Source organism: Mauremys reevesii, linkage group 1 (genome assembly GCF_016161935.1).
Source record: "Mauremys reevesii isolate NIE-2019 linkage group 1, ASM1616193v1, whole genome shotgun sequence".
Taxonomy (NCBI): domain Eukaryota; kingdom Metazoa; phylum Chordata; order Testudines; family Geoemydidae; genus Mauremys; species Mauremys reevesii.
The window spans coordinates 114656403-114672613 of record NC_052623.1 but is presented as its reverse complement, the minus strand read 5'-3'; the positions used below and the strand labels follow the sequence as shown (position 1 = coordinate 114672613).

Genomic DNA, 16211 nt, shown 5'->3' with positions numbered 1-16211 from the left:
GGGGCAGGGGTTCTACTCCTGGTATTTCCTGGTCCCAAAGACCCAGGGAGGGATGAGACTTATCTTCAATCTCCTGTTTGGCCAAATGGAAGCAATTCTCGGTATGGTCATTAGCCTGGGGAGTTCAACCGATGCTGCCTTGTATCCAGAATGTTTTGGAGTACCTGTTACACCTTCAGCCTTCTGGTCTTGCACTTAGTTAATTGGGAGTCCGCCTGGCTGCAATTCCAGCATTTCATCTGCCCATCAATGGGAAGTCCATGTTTTCAAAACCCATGCTGTGAGGTGCTTGAAAGGAGTCACTCATCTCCACCCACCAATTAAAGAGCAATTTCCATTGTTGGACTTAATACTGTCTTAGTGGCTTTTACGAGACCCCCATTTGAGCATCTTGAAACTTCTTCCTTCCCTCTTCTGTGTCAGAAATCTGCCTTCCTTGTGGTGATAACATCTGCAAAGCGTCTGTGAGTTGCAGGCTTTGATGGCAGAACCTCCTTATGGGTCATTTTCCAGAAACAAAGTAACCCTGCAGCCAGACCCTAAGTTTTTATCTCAGGTTGTTTCCCAGTTTTACATGAACCAAGTTATATATCTACCAGTGTTCTTCCCTAAGCTGCATTGAACCCCAGAGAAGCAGCATCTTCACACACTGAATGTCAGGCGATGTCTAGCTTTTTATCTGGACAGAACTAAACCTTTCCGTTCCTCACCTCATCTGTTTGTTTCATATGTGAACAACTGAAGGGTCAAGCAGACTCGTCACAGACCATCTCCAGGTGGATAACTTCCTGTAGCATGACAGGATATGAAGTAGCCCAGGCTATGCCTCCTCAAGAGCTATGAGCTCATTCCACGAGTGCGCCGGCAACGTCAACAGAATTTCTAAATGACATTCCTATATTGGACACTTGCAGGGCAGCCAGTTGGTCCTCTGTGCATAGTTTTGCAAGCCATTATGCCATTATGCCCACATTCAGATCAGATGCACACTTCAGGAAGGCAGTCCTGCAGTCCTCCTTTATACAGACTCTTGAGCCCCACCGCCTACAAGCACTGCTTGGGAAGCACTCACACATGGAATACCCAGCTGCAGCTACTTGAAGAAGAAAGAACCGTCACCTACCCATAAATGTTGCTCTTCGCGATGCGAGGCAGATGTCTGTTTATGACCTGCCCTCCATCTCCTCTGCATCAGAGGCTGTACTCCTGACACTGGGGGTGAAGGAACTGAGGGGGTCAGGGTAGCGCCACCCTTATACGGCCTGGAGAGGGGCTATGGCCGCAGGGGGCGAGTGCGGCCACTACAGGCACCGCTATGCAAAGTTCTCCAGCTCCGGTGGCTGGGGTGTGCACACACCTGTACACGGAGTACATGTCTGCATCACATCTCAAAGAACAGTTACAGAGAGGTGACCAGTTTTTTTTTTTTTTTGTGGAGCCAGAGTAGCAGCAGAAAGATGGGGGAGCAGATTAGATTTCTTTGGCTAATTTTGCTAGTCCAGGTGCCAAACTGAATTCCTCACTCCAGGCTTGTTCAAAATTCAAATTATTCTCAGGCAATTGCCATTTTACAATTCAGTTTGTTTCCGTCAATATAGAGGATTAGTGACCGTGAGAACTGTGTTTCAAAGTTAATACCTCATATATACAGCAATGGCCCTTCATGCTGCTATTGATGCTATTAACAACCCAGGCTGTTCCCTATGCATGGGGAAAAACTGTAATGCTTTCACCTTATCATCCTTCCTTAAAACCTACCTCTGCTGCCATGCTTACAAATCACTCCCATCTGGCACTGAGTAGGAAGTGGTGAGGTGGGAAGTTTTGCTTTTCTGCTAAACTGGTCTCATTTATGCTTCTCATCCTCCCAGCCTTCCCCACTCCTCTGTTTTGTCCACCTACTGTATCCTGTCTGCTCTAAAGTGAGTTTTCCAGGGCAAGGATTGTCTTTGTTTATCTGTACAGCACCTAACACTGTGTGACTCTGATCCTTGATTGGGGTTCCTAGGCACTACCAAGGAACACATAATAACGATCCTGGGGGGAAGATCTAAAAATGGTATCTGGACTGCCCTTTTCTGTAAAAATAGAGGAGAGTCTGTGTTTTAGGCAACCAATCCATCTTCCCTTCCACCTCCAACCTCCCCCAAACCCCCCAGCAGACAAGATTTAGCAGCGCAGGATTTATACCACAGGGAAGCATCTGGCTTTCAAGAGGATTAACAAGAAAAATGTCATTTTGTACTCTACCTGAAGAGGTAAAGGATAGGCTGAATATGCAGGAAGAGCTGCAGCAGAGGGACAAAAACCGGCGTATGTCAGGATCTGCTGGGCTGGATTGTACAAGATCTGAGGAGGGGGGGCAGAACTAAAGGCCATTTGGGACAGAGGTGCCTGCTGAACACAAAAGACAACAACATGTTAGCAAACTGCAACCATGGATTAGGAAAAAGGAAAACGAGTTTGACTACATCAAACTGACTGATCAGATCGTTTGACAATGTTTGATTTCTCTATTTTCTTATTTCCCCAGCATAAAAAATACACACACTATACAAGTCATTTTCCATTTTATACTAATAAAAATGTTATTTTCTACTTTGATTGTACCAACCAAACAAGAATCTCAAACATTAATACATTAACCCTCACAATACCACTGTACCCTCTAGAAAAGTAAGTTGGGAAACCACAGAACTTTGAAATTAAAAGTTCTCCCCACACACACTTTTACTTTACTCTCTAGAAATAGGGTGTTCTGGGGTTTTTTTGGTCTGAAGTTACACAGCTGCTTTCTGTTTCGCCTTAAGAAATGTCCAGAGGACTCCATGAGCTGCCCTTGCCTGTGGGTACCTCCCCCGAAGCTCCCTTTGGCCGTGGTTCCCCATTCCTGGCCAATGGGGTCTGCGGGGGTGGTACCCACAAGCAAGGGCAGCTCATGGAGTCCTCTGTCCCCTCTCCCCAAGGGGCCACAGGGACATGGTGCTGGTCGCTTCTCAGAGCGGTGCAGGGCCAGGGAGCGTGTCTTAGCCCCACTGCCACCCCAAAGCCACTCCAGATAAGCGGCGCAAGGCTGGAGCCTGGACCCCGCACCCCAACCCCCTGCCCTGAGCCCCCTGCCTGCACCCCCTCCTGCACTCTGCACCCTCTGTGCACCACTGCCCTGAGCCCTCTCCCACACTGTGCACCCCAACCCCCTGCCCTGAGCCCCATCATACCCCTCCTCTGCCCCAATCCCTTGCCCTGAGCCCCTTCCTGCACATCCTGTAACCCAACCCCCTGCCGCAGCCCTACATGCAATTTCCCCACCCAGATGTGGCCCTCGGGCCAAAAAGTTTGCCCACCCCTGCTGTAAAACAATCCCCTGCAGCACCCAGGGCTCTTCATGTCTGATTTGTATTGTTTGGCCACGTAGGCCCCGATCCTGCAGAGCAACTTGAAGGATTGGGGGCTGTTGTGTCAAGCCCTGGGGGACAGCATCCATGTCTTCCAGGCTCATAGCTAGTTAATGAGGAGTAGGGAAGCGTCAACTCCACCAGAGAGGTCCTTTGGGGCCATCTGCCTGTCCCAAGTCAGGGTAAAGGAGGAGGGTTGGGCGTGGGGCTAGCAACTCCACCCTGTAAAAATCAGCTTGCTACAGAAACGCCAACAATAGAGTTAACAGAGACTTTTAGCCTGGAAAAAGAAGGGTCTTCAACTCGAAGATGCATGACGCTGGGTGGTGAAAGCCGCGAGGAAGCCACTAAGCCGATCACCCTTCTTGCAGCCAGGAGGATTACCATCGGCACATGGAACATGAGGACCATGTACGAGTCAGGAAAGACGGCGCAGGTTGCAGCAGAGATGAGGAGCAACAACCTGACCCTACTAGGCATTAGCGAGACAAGATGGACGCAAGCTGGACAGAGACGACTGTTGACAGGAGAGCTGTTGCTGTATTCAGGACATGAAGAGAGCGACGCACACCACACACAGGGAGTAGGCTTCATGTTGTCCAAGCAGGCACAGAGAGCACTGATTGGTTGGGAGGCACATGGTCCCAGGATCATCACAGCATCCTTCAGAACTAAAATGAAGAGGATTAAGATGAATGTTGTTCATTGCTACGCTCCAACCAATGACAGTGAAGAGGAGGACAAAGACTACTTTTACAACAGACTCCAGAAAATATTAGAGACTCTCCCAGACAAAGACATTACCATCCTTATGGGAGACTTTAATGCCAAAATTGGACCTGATAACACAGGATACGAACAAGTCATGGGGACCCATGCTCTGGGAGAGATGAGTGAGAATGGAGAGAGATTTGTGGATCTGTGTGCACTTAACAATCTGGTCATAGGAGGCAGCATCTTTCCTCACAAGCGGATCCACAAGAGTACCTGGGTATCGCCAGCAGGCATGACAGAAAACCAGATCGACCATGTCTGCATTAGCAAGAAGTTCAGAAGATCCTTGCAGGACGTTAGAGTTAGAAGAGGAGCAGACGTGGCGTCCGACCATCACTTAGTGGTGGCCAGATTGAAGCTGAAGCTGAAGAAGAACTGGATAGACGCGTCAGACAGAAGAGCGAAGTACAACGTCAACCTTCTGAAGGACCATAAGACCAAGGAAGATTTTGGATTGACGCTGAAGAATAAGTTTTCAGTACTACAGGATCGGTCTGAGGAAGAGGAAGACAGTGTACTCAACAGATGGCAGAAAGTGAGAGACACACTTAGGTCAGCATGCCAGGAAGTGCTTGGAATTAAGAAACACCAGCAGAAAGAGTGGATCACAGCAGAGTCCTTGACAAAGATAAAAGACAGAAAGAAGAAGAAGGCAGCAGTCAACAACAGCAGGACTAGAGCAGCAAAGGCCAAAGCTCAAAAAGAGTATGCTGAAGCCCACAGAGCAGTGAAGAGGAATATTAGGAAGGACAAGAGAGATTATGTGGATGGACTGGCAGCAGAAGTAGAGCAGGCAGCATATAGCGGTAACATGAAACAGCTGTACGATACTACCAAGCGACTGTCTGGAAAGTTCAGCAAGCCAGAACGTCCCGTTAAAGACAAGCAGGGAAAGTCTATAACAGGAATAGAACTACAGATGAACAGATGGGTGGAGCACTTTGAGGAACTCCTGAACAGACCAGCACCACCAAATCCACCAGACATCGACCCAGCCAACGAGGACCTCCCAATCAATTGCGATAAACCAACCAGAGACGAGATCAGAAAAGCCATCACCATGATGAAGAACAGGAAGGCGGCTGGACCTGACGATATCCCAGCAGAGGCCCTGAAAGCAGACCTGGATGCCTCAGTGGAAATGCTGTACCCCCTCTTTGAGAAAATATGGGAAGAAGAAGTGTTTCCGGCTGACTGGAAAGAGGGATATCTCATCAAAATCCCCAAGAAAGGAGACCTCAGCAACTGTGCCAACTATAGAGGAATCACACTCCTGTCGGTGCCAGGGAAGGTCTTCAACCGAGTCCTCTTAGAGAGAATGAAGGATGCCGTCGATCCACAGCTACGAGATGAACAGGCAGGTTTCCGGCAGAACAGATCATGCACGGACCAGATAGCAACGCTCCGCATCATAGTCGAGCAGTCTATGGAGTGGAACTCCTCGTTGTACATCAACTTTGTTGACTATGAGAAAGCATTCGATAGCATGGATCGAGAGACCCTCTGGAAGCTCCTTCGGCACTATGGCATCCCAGCAAAGGTGGTCAACCTGATCAAGAATTCATACGACGGCATACACTGTAGAGTGATCCATGGAGGGCAGCTCACAAACAGCTTCCAGGTGCGAACCGAGTCAGACAAGGATGCTTGTTGTCACCACTTCTCTTTCTTCGTCATCGATTGGATTATGAAGACATCCACTTACAAGCGTAGGAATGGAATCCAATGGTCATTGTGGACCCAGCTTGATGACCTGGACTTTGCCGACGACCTTGCACTCCTTTCGCACAGTAAACAGCAGATGCAAGAGAAGACCAACGTAGTGGCAGCCACATCATCACAGGTTGGCCTCAACATCCACAAGGACAAGACCAAGATCCTTAGGATCAATTCCATCAGCAACGACCCAGTCACACTGAATGGAAGCCCTGGAAGAAGTGCAGTCCTTCACCTACCTAGGTAGCATCATCGACCAGCAGGGTGGCACAGACGCAGACATCAAAGTAAGGATTGGTAAGGCAAGAGCAGCCTTCTTACAGCTCAAGAACATCTGGAGCTCCAGAGAGCTGTCTTTGGCAATAAAGATTCGACTGTTCAACTCCAACGTGAAATCAGTCTTACTGTATGGAGCTGAAACCTGGAGGACAACCAAAACAACCACCAGGAAGATCCAGACCTTCATTAATAGCTGCCTCAGAAGGATTCTCCAGATCCGCTGGCCAGACACCATCAGTAACATCCACCTCTTGGAGAGGACCCATCAACTCCCAGCAGAGGAAGAAATTAGAAGGAGAAGGTGGGGCTGGATAGGACATACACTACGCAAGCAGCCAACCAACATCACCAGACAGGCACTGCAGTGGAACCCCCAAGGCAAGCGGAAAAGAGGCCGCCCAAGAAATACCTGGCGACGCGACCTTCAGGTTGATAGCAAAAAAATGGGCTATACCTGGAACCAGCTAGAGCGAATGGCCCAGGATAGAAGACTATGGAGATCTGTTGTTGGCGGCCCATACCCCGGTTGGGGTGACGGGCATGAATGAATGAATGAGGGAAGCGTCACAAAATGTAAGTGGAGGCAGTCCGGAGTCCTCCCTAGGAAAATGTTGAAATACCAGGTGCAACACTCTGCCATTCAAAAGGTTGTAAGCAGGGCTGGCTCCAGGCACCAGCAAAGGAAGCAGGTGCTTTGGGTGGCCAATGGAAAGGGGCGGCATGTCCGGGTCTTCGGTGGCAATTCGGCAGCGGGTCCCTCAGTCCCTCTCGGAGCAAAGGACCTGCCGCCGAATTGCCGCCGAAGAATGAAGCGGCGGGGTAGAGCTGCCGCCAAAGTGCCGCCCATCGCAGCTTTTTTTCTTCGCTGCTTGGGGCAGCAAAAATGCTGGAGCTGGCCCTGGTGATAAGGCAACTCTTTTTCCATCTCCACAGCTCTCTGCCGCACTCTAGCCATTCATGCTACCCCTTCCTAAAATTCCATTCTGTCTGTGAGGCCTGAGTGAGGAAATATCTACACGCTCACATCCATGCTGAGCTGGGAAGGTGGCACCTACAAACATTTCCACAATGATGGGGCTGAAGGCTTCCTTTGGATTTTGTGTAACACCAAGGACCATGTCAGTCCTTAACACATAACATGGGACATAAGAAGAATGTTTTTCTATCAAATGTTGGATCGATACATAATTATATAGAAATACTGTAATTACATTTATGTATTTTTATTAATAACTTTACTGGGTGTTTCTACGGAAGGGGCCGACTCTGAGCTTATTGCATGGAGGTAGTGATGTCCCTGTGAAATCACTTTACTGAAATTGCAAGGATCGTCCTCCCTTTGATTTCAACAGAAAAAACAGTCGACTAAGCCCTGTTCTAGGTAAATTTCAACATGTATCTAAGCTGTCTGGGGATGCTTTTTTCTAATTAACATGAGTTTCATAGCCATCTAATGCAAACGTGTACATTAAGACAGAACTGCCCCCTCCCCCATGCTTCTGGCCCAGATCCTAAATATCTTTGTGGAGCTGGGCCTCTCTCCCTCCATGGCTGGAGAAAGGAAAGTGTGGAACAAAGAGACCGCCCCTATTCCAGAGAAATAGTGAGAACAAGCTAATGAGAGTAAGGCCTTTCAAGCTGAAGAAATACATGAGTCACTCATGCCAGAATGTGGCTCAGTCCTGAGTCAGAATGAAGCATGAAATGTAGGCTGAGACTTATCGATCTGTTGATAGACAGACACGTTTTTTCAACAGCAACATGAAACACGGGTGTTCTATTTGTATTCATTGCAGTTAGCCAACTTCTTTACTTGTTACATGCTACATATGTTGGTCCTTCTCACCACAATCTCTGTGAAAACTTTTAAAACCACTGTGCCAGAAACTCATGCACCAGAAGCAACTATGTTCCAATTTTCTGGAAGACAAATTAATATTTTTTGTGCAGGAAAAGTTGATGGGTTTCAAATCAATTGCACGTTTTTTTCAGCTCATTCTCGCACCACCATAGCTATAACTGGTAGCTGTAACTCCCCAAAGCTACACATGATTTTTACTAGACATCCTAGCTGTCTCTTTTAGATTTCATCCTTAAAGACATGCCCTCAGCACCTGTAAAGGACAGTTTCTGTATAAACCTTCAAAATGCCTGCGGTATTTCTGAGAAGATTACATCATGAAAAAACAAATTATGATTCTCTCACCCCCAATTTTTTTTTATATCAACCCCATCCCCTTTTCCATGCCTTTCCTTGCCCAACTTAATGTTTTCTGAGGCCCGTTTCCTAACCGCTGTTTATTGATACACAGCTACTGAAATAAAGTAGCAAATCAGTAAACCAGATAGTGTAGGTTGCCCAAGAGGAGACTGGAAAATCATTTGCTGTAGTGGATAACAGCGATTCTAGTATTGATTTTTATATTGTTTGACACTATTGTGGGGTTTCTCTGTTTAACACATGCTTGTGGTGATTTACACAGCTTTAGTCGTAAGCAGATAAAGTGCTCACTCCCACCCCTCTACTCCTGCTGCAGAGGAAACTTAAGCAGCTCTCTGATTTCCTCAGCTTTGTCGGGAGCTGAACAAACTTGCTCCACACACAGGCCTTGGCTACACTGGCGCTTTACAGCGCTGCAACTTTCTCGCTCAGGGGTGTGAAAAAACACCCCCCCGAGCGCAGCAAGTTACAGTGCTGCAAAGTGCCAGTGTAAACGCGGCTCCCAGCACTGTAAGCTAATCCCCACGGGGAGGTGGAGTACCTGCAGCGCTGGGAGAGCTCTCTCCCAGCGCTGGCACCGCGACTACACTCGCACTTCAAAGCGCTGCCGCGGGAGCGCTCCTGTGGCAGCGCTTTACGGCTGCAAGTGTAGCCATACCCTGAGATGATGTTGCATGACTGCTGCTGTAGTTTCATTCCATTGCTTTTTGCTTGGATGCTTGCTTGGCCTCAGTGCCCAAATCTGTAAATGCAAGCTCAGCCTTTCCAGCATATTGTGATGTGTGAGGGTATGAAACTTGGTCACAATTATTCTGTCTCTTATAGGAACATTTCAATAGCTTTGCACCCCTCATAAACAGTGATAGTAAATCAATGCTTGCAGAGGGATGAGTTTCACCCCAACGAGTATTTCTGGAGCAAAAGACCAGTCCAAGGTCTGTGCAACACATAAGTTACCCTTTAAGCCTTAGCTTAAGTAAAAGTGGGATTTATGTGTTGTATAAGCCTTGTGTTGGCCTTCTGCACAGGAGTGGATTTCACCATTATAACCTAATTCTCAGAGGAGCATTCACAACTCCTATTGGTTTTGGTAAAGCTTAATTTGATTTAATTACCTTTTAACCTGCCTTGTAAGGTTTAAGCACCACCTTCCCATGACTTATCTGCATTTGTCTCCTAATGTACATTGTGCCTCTGCCCACAGCAGCCCGGCTAGCCTGGAGAAATGTGTTGTTAAAATTAAATGCATCTTTATAGCATTTAGCAATGCAGCCATTGTCCTTCAGAGCACCTACAGCAGATGTTACAGAAACAAATTCGAGATTTCCAGTGCTGGGTAGAAGACTAAAGTGATGTCTCAGTTTCCAAAGAGATGGAAATTTAATTCTTAATGTAGCAGTGGTGCTCACAAATTGATCAAGTGAGGGCTTCAGAAGAGAAAAAGACTTCACAACAATCTGGCACTAGCCACATCACCTCCCAGTGGGAAGTACTGAAAAGGCTTCCTCCTTTCACCTTGTTGCCCTGGCCAATGTATCCCAAGGACTAGAAGCTGACAAGAGCTGAAATGGGTAGTCTAGGGTGACCAGATGTCCCGATTTTATAGGGACAGTCCTGATTTGGGGGTCTTTTTCTTATATAGGCTCCTATTACCCCACCCCCATCCCTATTTTTCACATTTCCTGTCTGGTCACCCTAGGATAGTCAAACCTGACACACCCAGAGCAGGACATTTAAAATGGATCCAATGTGTTTGATGTTCACTATGTTTCAGATAAATCTTGACCGTTGCAGGAGACTGGCCTGAACAAAGCTACTGGCCCAGGGACCCAGGAAAAGCAACATCTCAATCATTTCCAAAGTCAGAGGGAAGAGTTGAGACAAAAAAAGGGAAGACCGGGAGAAAGAATGAAGCAGAAGGGCTGTGCCAGCATTGGTTAAAATTGGATCTATAATTCTCCTCTCAGGAATCTCCTGATTCTTCTCCTTCCTGTTCTACCTGCTCGTTTTTACAGGTGACCTTTCCCCATGCGCGTCTATGGAGCACACAGTGAGAACATGGGGAACACTGGAAAGCAGCTTGTTCTCCCTTCAGCAAAGGAGGCACAGGCTGTTCATTACTAGATGGCTGCATTTCATTACCGGCACTATGGGAACACTCTTCATACCACTTCCCCTTCAGTCACCAAGTCCCTCTCACGCCTAGATACTCTGCTGCGTGTTTACACACTGCTTGTGCAAAATGGCTGAGTGGGGTTGTTTGCCGAATGTAGGAGGGCAATTGTGTACTGGTGTACATTGTGCAGCCTTTTAACAATGAGGTTTTTTTAAATAACTCACATGGCCCTGCTATAATAAAATGTTTCTAAAAGCCCTGAATCATGACACAGAGTTAGTTACTGATAGCTTGTTTTCCTGTGTGTGTTTTGCTGAAGGAAGCACACTGGGGTGGTTGTGCCTGAATAGGAGGAATATATTTATAAGCAGTGATCCCCAAACTGTGGAGTGTGCCCCCCTAGGGTGGTGTGGAGGAACATTCGGGGGGGGGGGCATGCAGCTAAACCTCATTTAGCCCCCAGTCCTGCTCCACCTCCAGGCCCTCTCCGCCCCACACCAGCTCCGCCCCTAGCCCCAGCTCCTCCCCCATCCCCAGTTCCACCCCCAGCTTCTCCTTCAGCCCAAGCTCAGCTGCCAAGGCAGCCTTGGCTGTGCAGTAATGGAGGGGGAAGCAAAGCACGGACAGATTCTGTCACTGGTAAGAGGGGGCACGACTGAAAAAGTTTGAGCACCACTGTCTCCAAGTGTCAGTATTATGGTCAAATGTACTTTGAATCACCTTTGCTGCCAGCTCCTGGTCAACTCCTATCTCCTGTAAATACAGTCTGCCAGCTTACATTTACACACAGTCTTTCATCCCAAAGGTCCTGAAGTACTTTACAAATGAGGGGCCATATCATCCCCTCCTGAAAAAACCCTCTGAGGGCCACTTCATGTTAAAGGAAGGATTAACACCAGTGTGGGGGGGAGGGGACGGGGGCAGTGGAAAAGACATGACCTGCCAACCACATGGAGCCAAAATATCAGTGGGAAATGCTAGCCCCAACCTGATGGATCTCAGGGTATTTGTGCAGAGCAGCAGCTTTTCTGTGTTCCATGCCTACCCCCACCTCATCCCTGCAGCCTGGGTAGTGGCCATGCTGCATTAACTCCCCACTACAGCTGTCCACTACCCATTCCTCTGACAGAAGCAGTTCAAGCAAATCTTTAGCCTTGTGCAAACACGTGAGCCTGGGCATGGGAGCTGCCAGGCCCAAGATTCAATGTGTAACATTATCCAACCCTACCCCCTTCCTAATCAACTTATTTGACCTGCCAGCTTCGTGGGGAGTGGAGCGGAGCCAGTGACATGTGCCTGCCAAAGTAAAGGGGGAGAAATCACAATTCCTTAGGGGGCCTTAAGTTATCATCACTGCTGAGCTCTCAGTCAGCACAAAATAGCTTACACTCCCCATCACGCAGCAAAGGCAAACATCACATCACTGTTTCAACGTGCCCTTCAGGCAGAGGCCTCTGTAGCTACAGGTTGACCAGCATTGTCTGAATCAGTCCTGGCCACAGAAGATGCACACCAGGAATTAATACAGCAACAAGCAACATTAACTCATGCATGGTCCTTTGCAGTTAAATGAAGGCAGCTTTGCCGGAGACAATGCTCCCTGGTCCCTCCGCCCTCCTCTTGCTTTTGGCAAGTGATACCCCAAAGACTTATGAATATTGTGAAGTAAACACTGCTGTGGTGGTGGCTGCTCCTGAGGGGAAGGGAGGACGCATGTCTTTTCCATCTGTGCTGATTCCCTAGCCTTGTGTAATCAGAGTAACCTGGGTTTGATCTGCTCCCCATTGCAGAACAGCCAGGAACATACAGCCATGTATTTTGGAATCATTTTATCCACACTTATCACAGCCACCTCTTCAGCACAGCGCAGCAGCTACTGTCCTCACACACCACCACTGCACAGCAGGTTAGGGCAGGCTGACGCAGGGAAGAAGAACGGCATCTCTTATGGAAACCAAAAAGGGTATTTAGGATAGCAGAATGTGATAGTTCACATCAGAACCTGGCTGGTATCCCAGAGCTCATCCCTGCTCTTTGGAATACTGTCACACAATCTTTAATACAAGTGGTTAGGACCTCGGTTTCATATATCATCTATTAAACTGGCACCATCTGCACCAAACTGGCACTTTCTAGCACCATGCTGGGCCAATGGTTCACTGCTGACTGAGGCCTGGTCTACACTAGAGTTAAATCGTTTAGGTTTTAAAAACGTTAACGCCATTTAACCACACACACTCCACACTACCTATATCGATTTTTAATTTTTATGGCTCTTTTTTCGGTTTCCTCTCCCGAGGAGAGGAGCTAATATCGGGATTAACATATCGACATATCGGAATAGGGTGTGGTGGCGCGAAATTATGTATTGGGCTCGGTATCCTATCCACCACACACCCACACTGAACTCATCTGAACTCGGATGATGCTGGGATGCACTGGACAGGAAAACAGAAAAAACTTTGAAATTTTTTTTCCTGCTTCCCAGCTGCCCAGCTCATCAGGCTCATGCACACGACAGACCATCACAGCAGCTCAGCAGCACAGTTCCTGAGAATCGATCCTGAGATCCAGCATGGACCGGCCATGGGGAGGTACTCTGATCGCTATATGGGATGGGGAGAGGATTCAGTGCTTCAGTGCTACAAAAGAAAAAAAGAAAAAAAAAGAAAAAAAATTTCTAAGAGCAAATGACGCTAAGGCTGGATAAAGGCCACAGCAGGAGTCAGTGTGAGTGCAGTGGAGAGTGAAAGAGACCAGAAAACCAAAGAAGAAAACGGAAGGTCAAAGCAGGTCGGTCGGTGCGGGCAATTTGCATGCCTGCATGCTGCTGCAATTTTGGGCAATGCATTGCCCTGTGGCCACCCCCACCCCCCCTGCCTGATCTGGGGTTGGGGGGGTAATCTCTGCCATGATGCAGGAGGAAAGAAGAAGAGGAAAAAGAGAGAGAGAAGAGGAGGAAGAAGCAGCAGAGACCAGCAGCCAGAGCACAGCAGCCCAGAAGCCCCCCAGGAGCTTCACCCCCCCCTCCCAGCCCCCCTCCCTCAGCCAGCCAATGACGCCATGGAGACAATGCTCTTGTGGAAGGGAGCTCTGGTTTTGTGTTTGTAGTTTTATTTTTTGTTTTTTTTTTTAATGATTTTTTTGCCCTTGATGATGGGATGGACTTGATGCGATGCAGTTACTTAGTAGTTACTTAGAGAAAAGTGTGAACATGTCTGAGGTTGAGAGGAAATCCATCCTCATCCTGTAAGCGCTCTCCCTTCCTGGTACTCCAGAAGCCCTTGCAGGTTTTTCCTGGCAAAGGCAGCCTGTTTCGCCACCACATGTAGGATGCTACCCATCAGCAATGCATGTAGCAATCATAGCAGGCGTATGGCAGCAGCATAGCGCGTGGTCCTCTGCGCATCTGTTGTTATCTGCATGTGTTATCCTTCTTGTCTTGTTGTGTTGTTAAAATCAGCAAATTAATATCAAACAGGATAACCTTAATAAAAAAATCGTAAATTTAAGGGGGTGGTTGATTTCTAGCGTGGGGCGTGAGGAAAAAAATTAAAAAAAAACCTTTCGGGGCGGGGAGGAGGGAGGGAATGCTGGAGATCTTTTTGTGTCTTTTGTGGGGTTGGGGTGGGGACCAGCCGCCCCGCAGTGGGGGGGGTGGGGGAAGGTTGTTGGGTAGAGGGAGGGGGGAGGGGCAGGGAGCTGCCGAGGGGAAGGTAGTAAACCACAATAGCTGAATTCTGATGCCTGACCCATGCCGACAGCAAGCTGAATTCTCTGATGCTGTGTGATGTGTGTGAGCATGACTGGTAACTCCAGAATGCACTCAGCACACTCTTAAAAATGCGAAATGCGTAGGAATAGGAATGTGAAGTGTGAATAGTGCTGTTCTGTGTGAAGAGTATATATGTAAATTTTTATAAATATATTTTTCTCTGTTTTTATCTCCTCATGCAGCAACTTATTTCAACCATCCTCCCAAGGCCCAAAGGCTAGCACAGATAAAGAAGGAAGAAAAAGAAAGAAGAATAGAGAGTTCTCGGGAAGATACATACGATGTAGAACAAAGAAGAAAAGAGGTCTGAAAGAGGGGAGTGGTATACGAAATTACAGGAAAGAGGAGTGTGAGTGAGAGGAGGGATGAGATGAAGGTGAGGAGGAGGACCAAGATGAGAGGTGGCGGAAGAGAGGTGCTGCAGCGCGGGGACGATGACCAGGGGCTGCTGCGTGGCGTGAAGAATGCTGGCTGCAGCGGTGGTAGAGCTGGAGCTTCAGGCCTGTGGAGCGGTGCTCAACCAGCCACAGCCCCTGTATCCTCCCTCTCAGCCCTCACATGTCCTCCTCACCTCTCACAGTCTTCCAAGACCTCCCCACTCCGTGGACGCCCCAACCACCTCCACCCTCGTGGCCATACCCCTTTCGTTAATGTGAAATTTCCTTCCTATTTTTTCTCCATCCTATAATTCTCTCCTCCATTTTTCTATTTCTCTCCCTCTCTTTTTATTTTTTAATAAAAAAGAATTTTATTATTTTAAAGTAAGTTTTTTTTTATTTGGAGAAGTACTCTGTACTCTGAGGGAGAGAGGGTTAGAGGGGGAGTTACTTCAATCAGTCAACAAGGGTGGTGTTCATCACACACAGCAGACACTGCCTGTGTACCTGGCCAGCTCCCAAGATCCTTTTCCTCTGTCTCTGATGCACTTCTTCCTGGTCCTCTCTTGTAATCTGGTGTCTGGCTGCAGCTGGGCAGCAGGCCCAGTCTCCCAGTGTCCCCACCCAGCCTCCCACCCCTCCCACCCCTTACTCTCACTTCTCACAGAAGGTGGACAGCAGGCAGACAAGCAACAACATAGGGGAGGGTTTTGGCAACATAATGCCAGCGAGATGTCCAAACTGCATGCCACGCCTTCAACACCATTCTGCACATTCACCATTCTGCCACCATTCAGCATGTGACCACTGTCCAGATTGAACCAAGGTCCAGGCTGGTCCCCAGGGCAGGCTGGGGCATGCTGGCACCCCAGGATAACGACAGGCCCCCCAACATCCCCAAGGCATATTCCCCATCATCCCCAGCTGTTTTTTGGAACGGAAGAATTCCCTTTCTGCAGCTTCAGCATCCCAAACAGAGTAGCACCCTTGGCCTCCGAACTTGGATCCACTGGTCCTGTACCCCCACCCTAGTGATCGCACTTGGCCCTCACCGGTGTGTGCCAGCTGCAGCAGAAATGCAGGTAAGCTTGCCCTGGTGCCAGGATACCTGGTGCCTGTCAAAATAGGGGGCACCATTTCCTCATCTAGTGCCCCCCTCACATCCTTCCCAAGTGCAAAAGCCCAGCCACTAGGGCCTGCATTCTTCTGGCTCCCACAACACAGCCCAGCTACAGCAGCAGCTGAGGCTTGCGCATCACAGCTCACTGACCGGTAGCTGTCTGGCTCTTTCCTTTTCCAAATTGCTTCCACAGGGCTGCTACTGTGAGCTGGCTTGCGTGGCTTCCACAGGGCAAACTTGTCTTCTGCTGGGGCAATCTTGGTTGGTATGCGCAAGTTTCCAGGCAGGGGCAAGCAACACACAAGTTCCACAAGTCACGCAGCCATGCGTCGACGTTTCACGCACCACATCGAATCCACCATTCACGCGACAAATCGGGGCCTCCAGTCAGCAGATCCTCCCCAGCTGGGCCGGCGGTTTGAGAATGGATAGAATCGC

General features: G+C 48.5%; 1 protein-coding gene across 1 annotated transcript in view; it reads right to left on the bottom strand.

Annotated features, from left to right (window-relative positions):
- Window positions 1–16211, bottom strand: part of TMEM255B (transmembrane protein 255B) — a 111445-nt gene that overhangs the window by 8350 nt on the left and 86884 nt on the right. The window contains exon 8 of the mRNA XM_039542425.1: window positions 2251–2397. Within this exon, the coding sequence (XP_039398359.1) occupies window positions 2251–2397 (147 nt within the window). The remainder of the gene's footprint in view (window positions 1–2250; window positions 2398–16211) is intronic.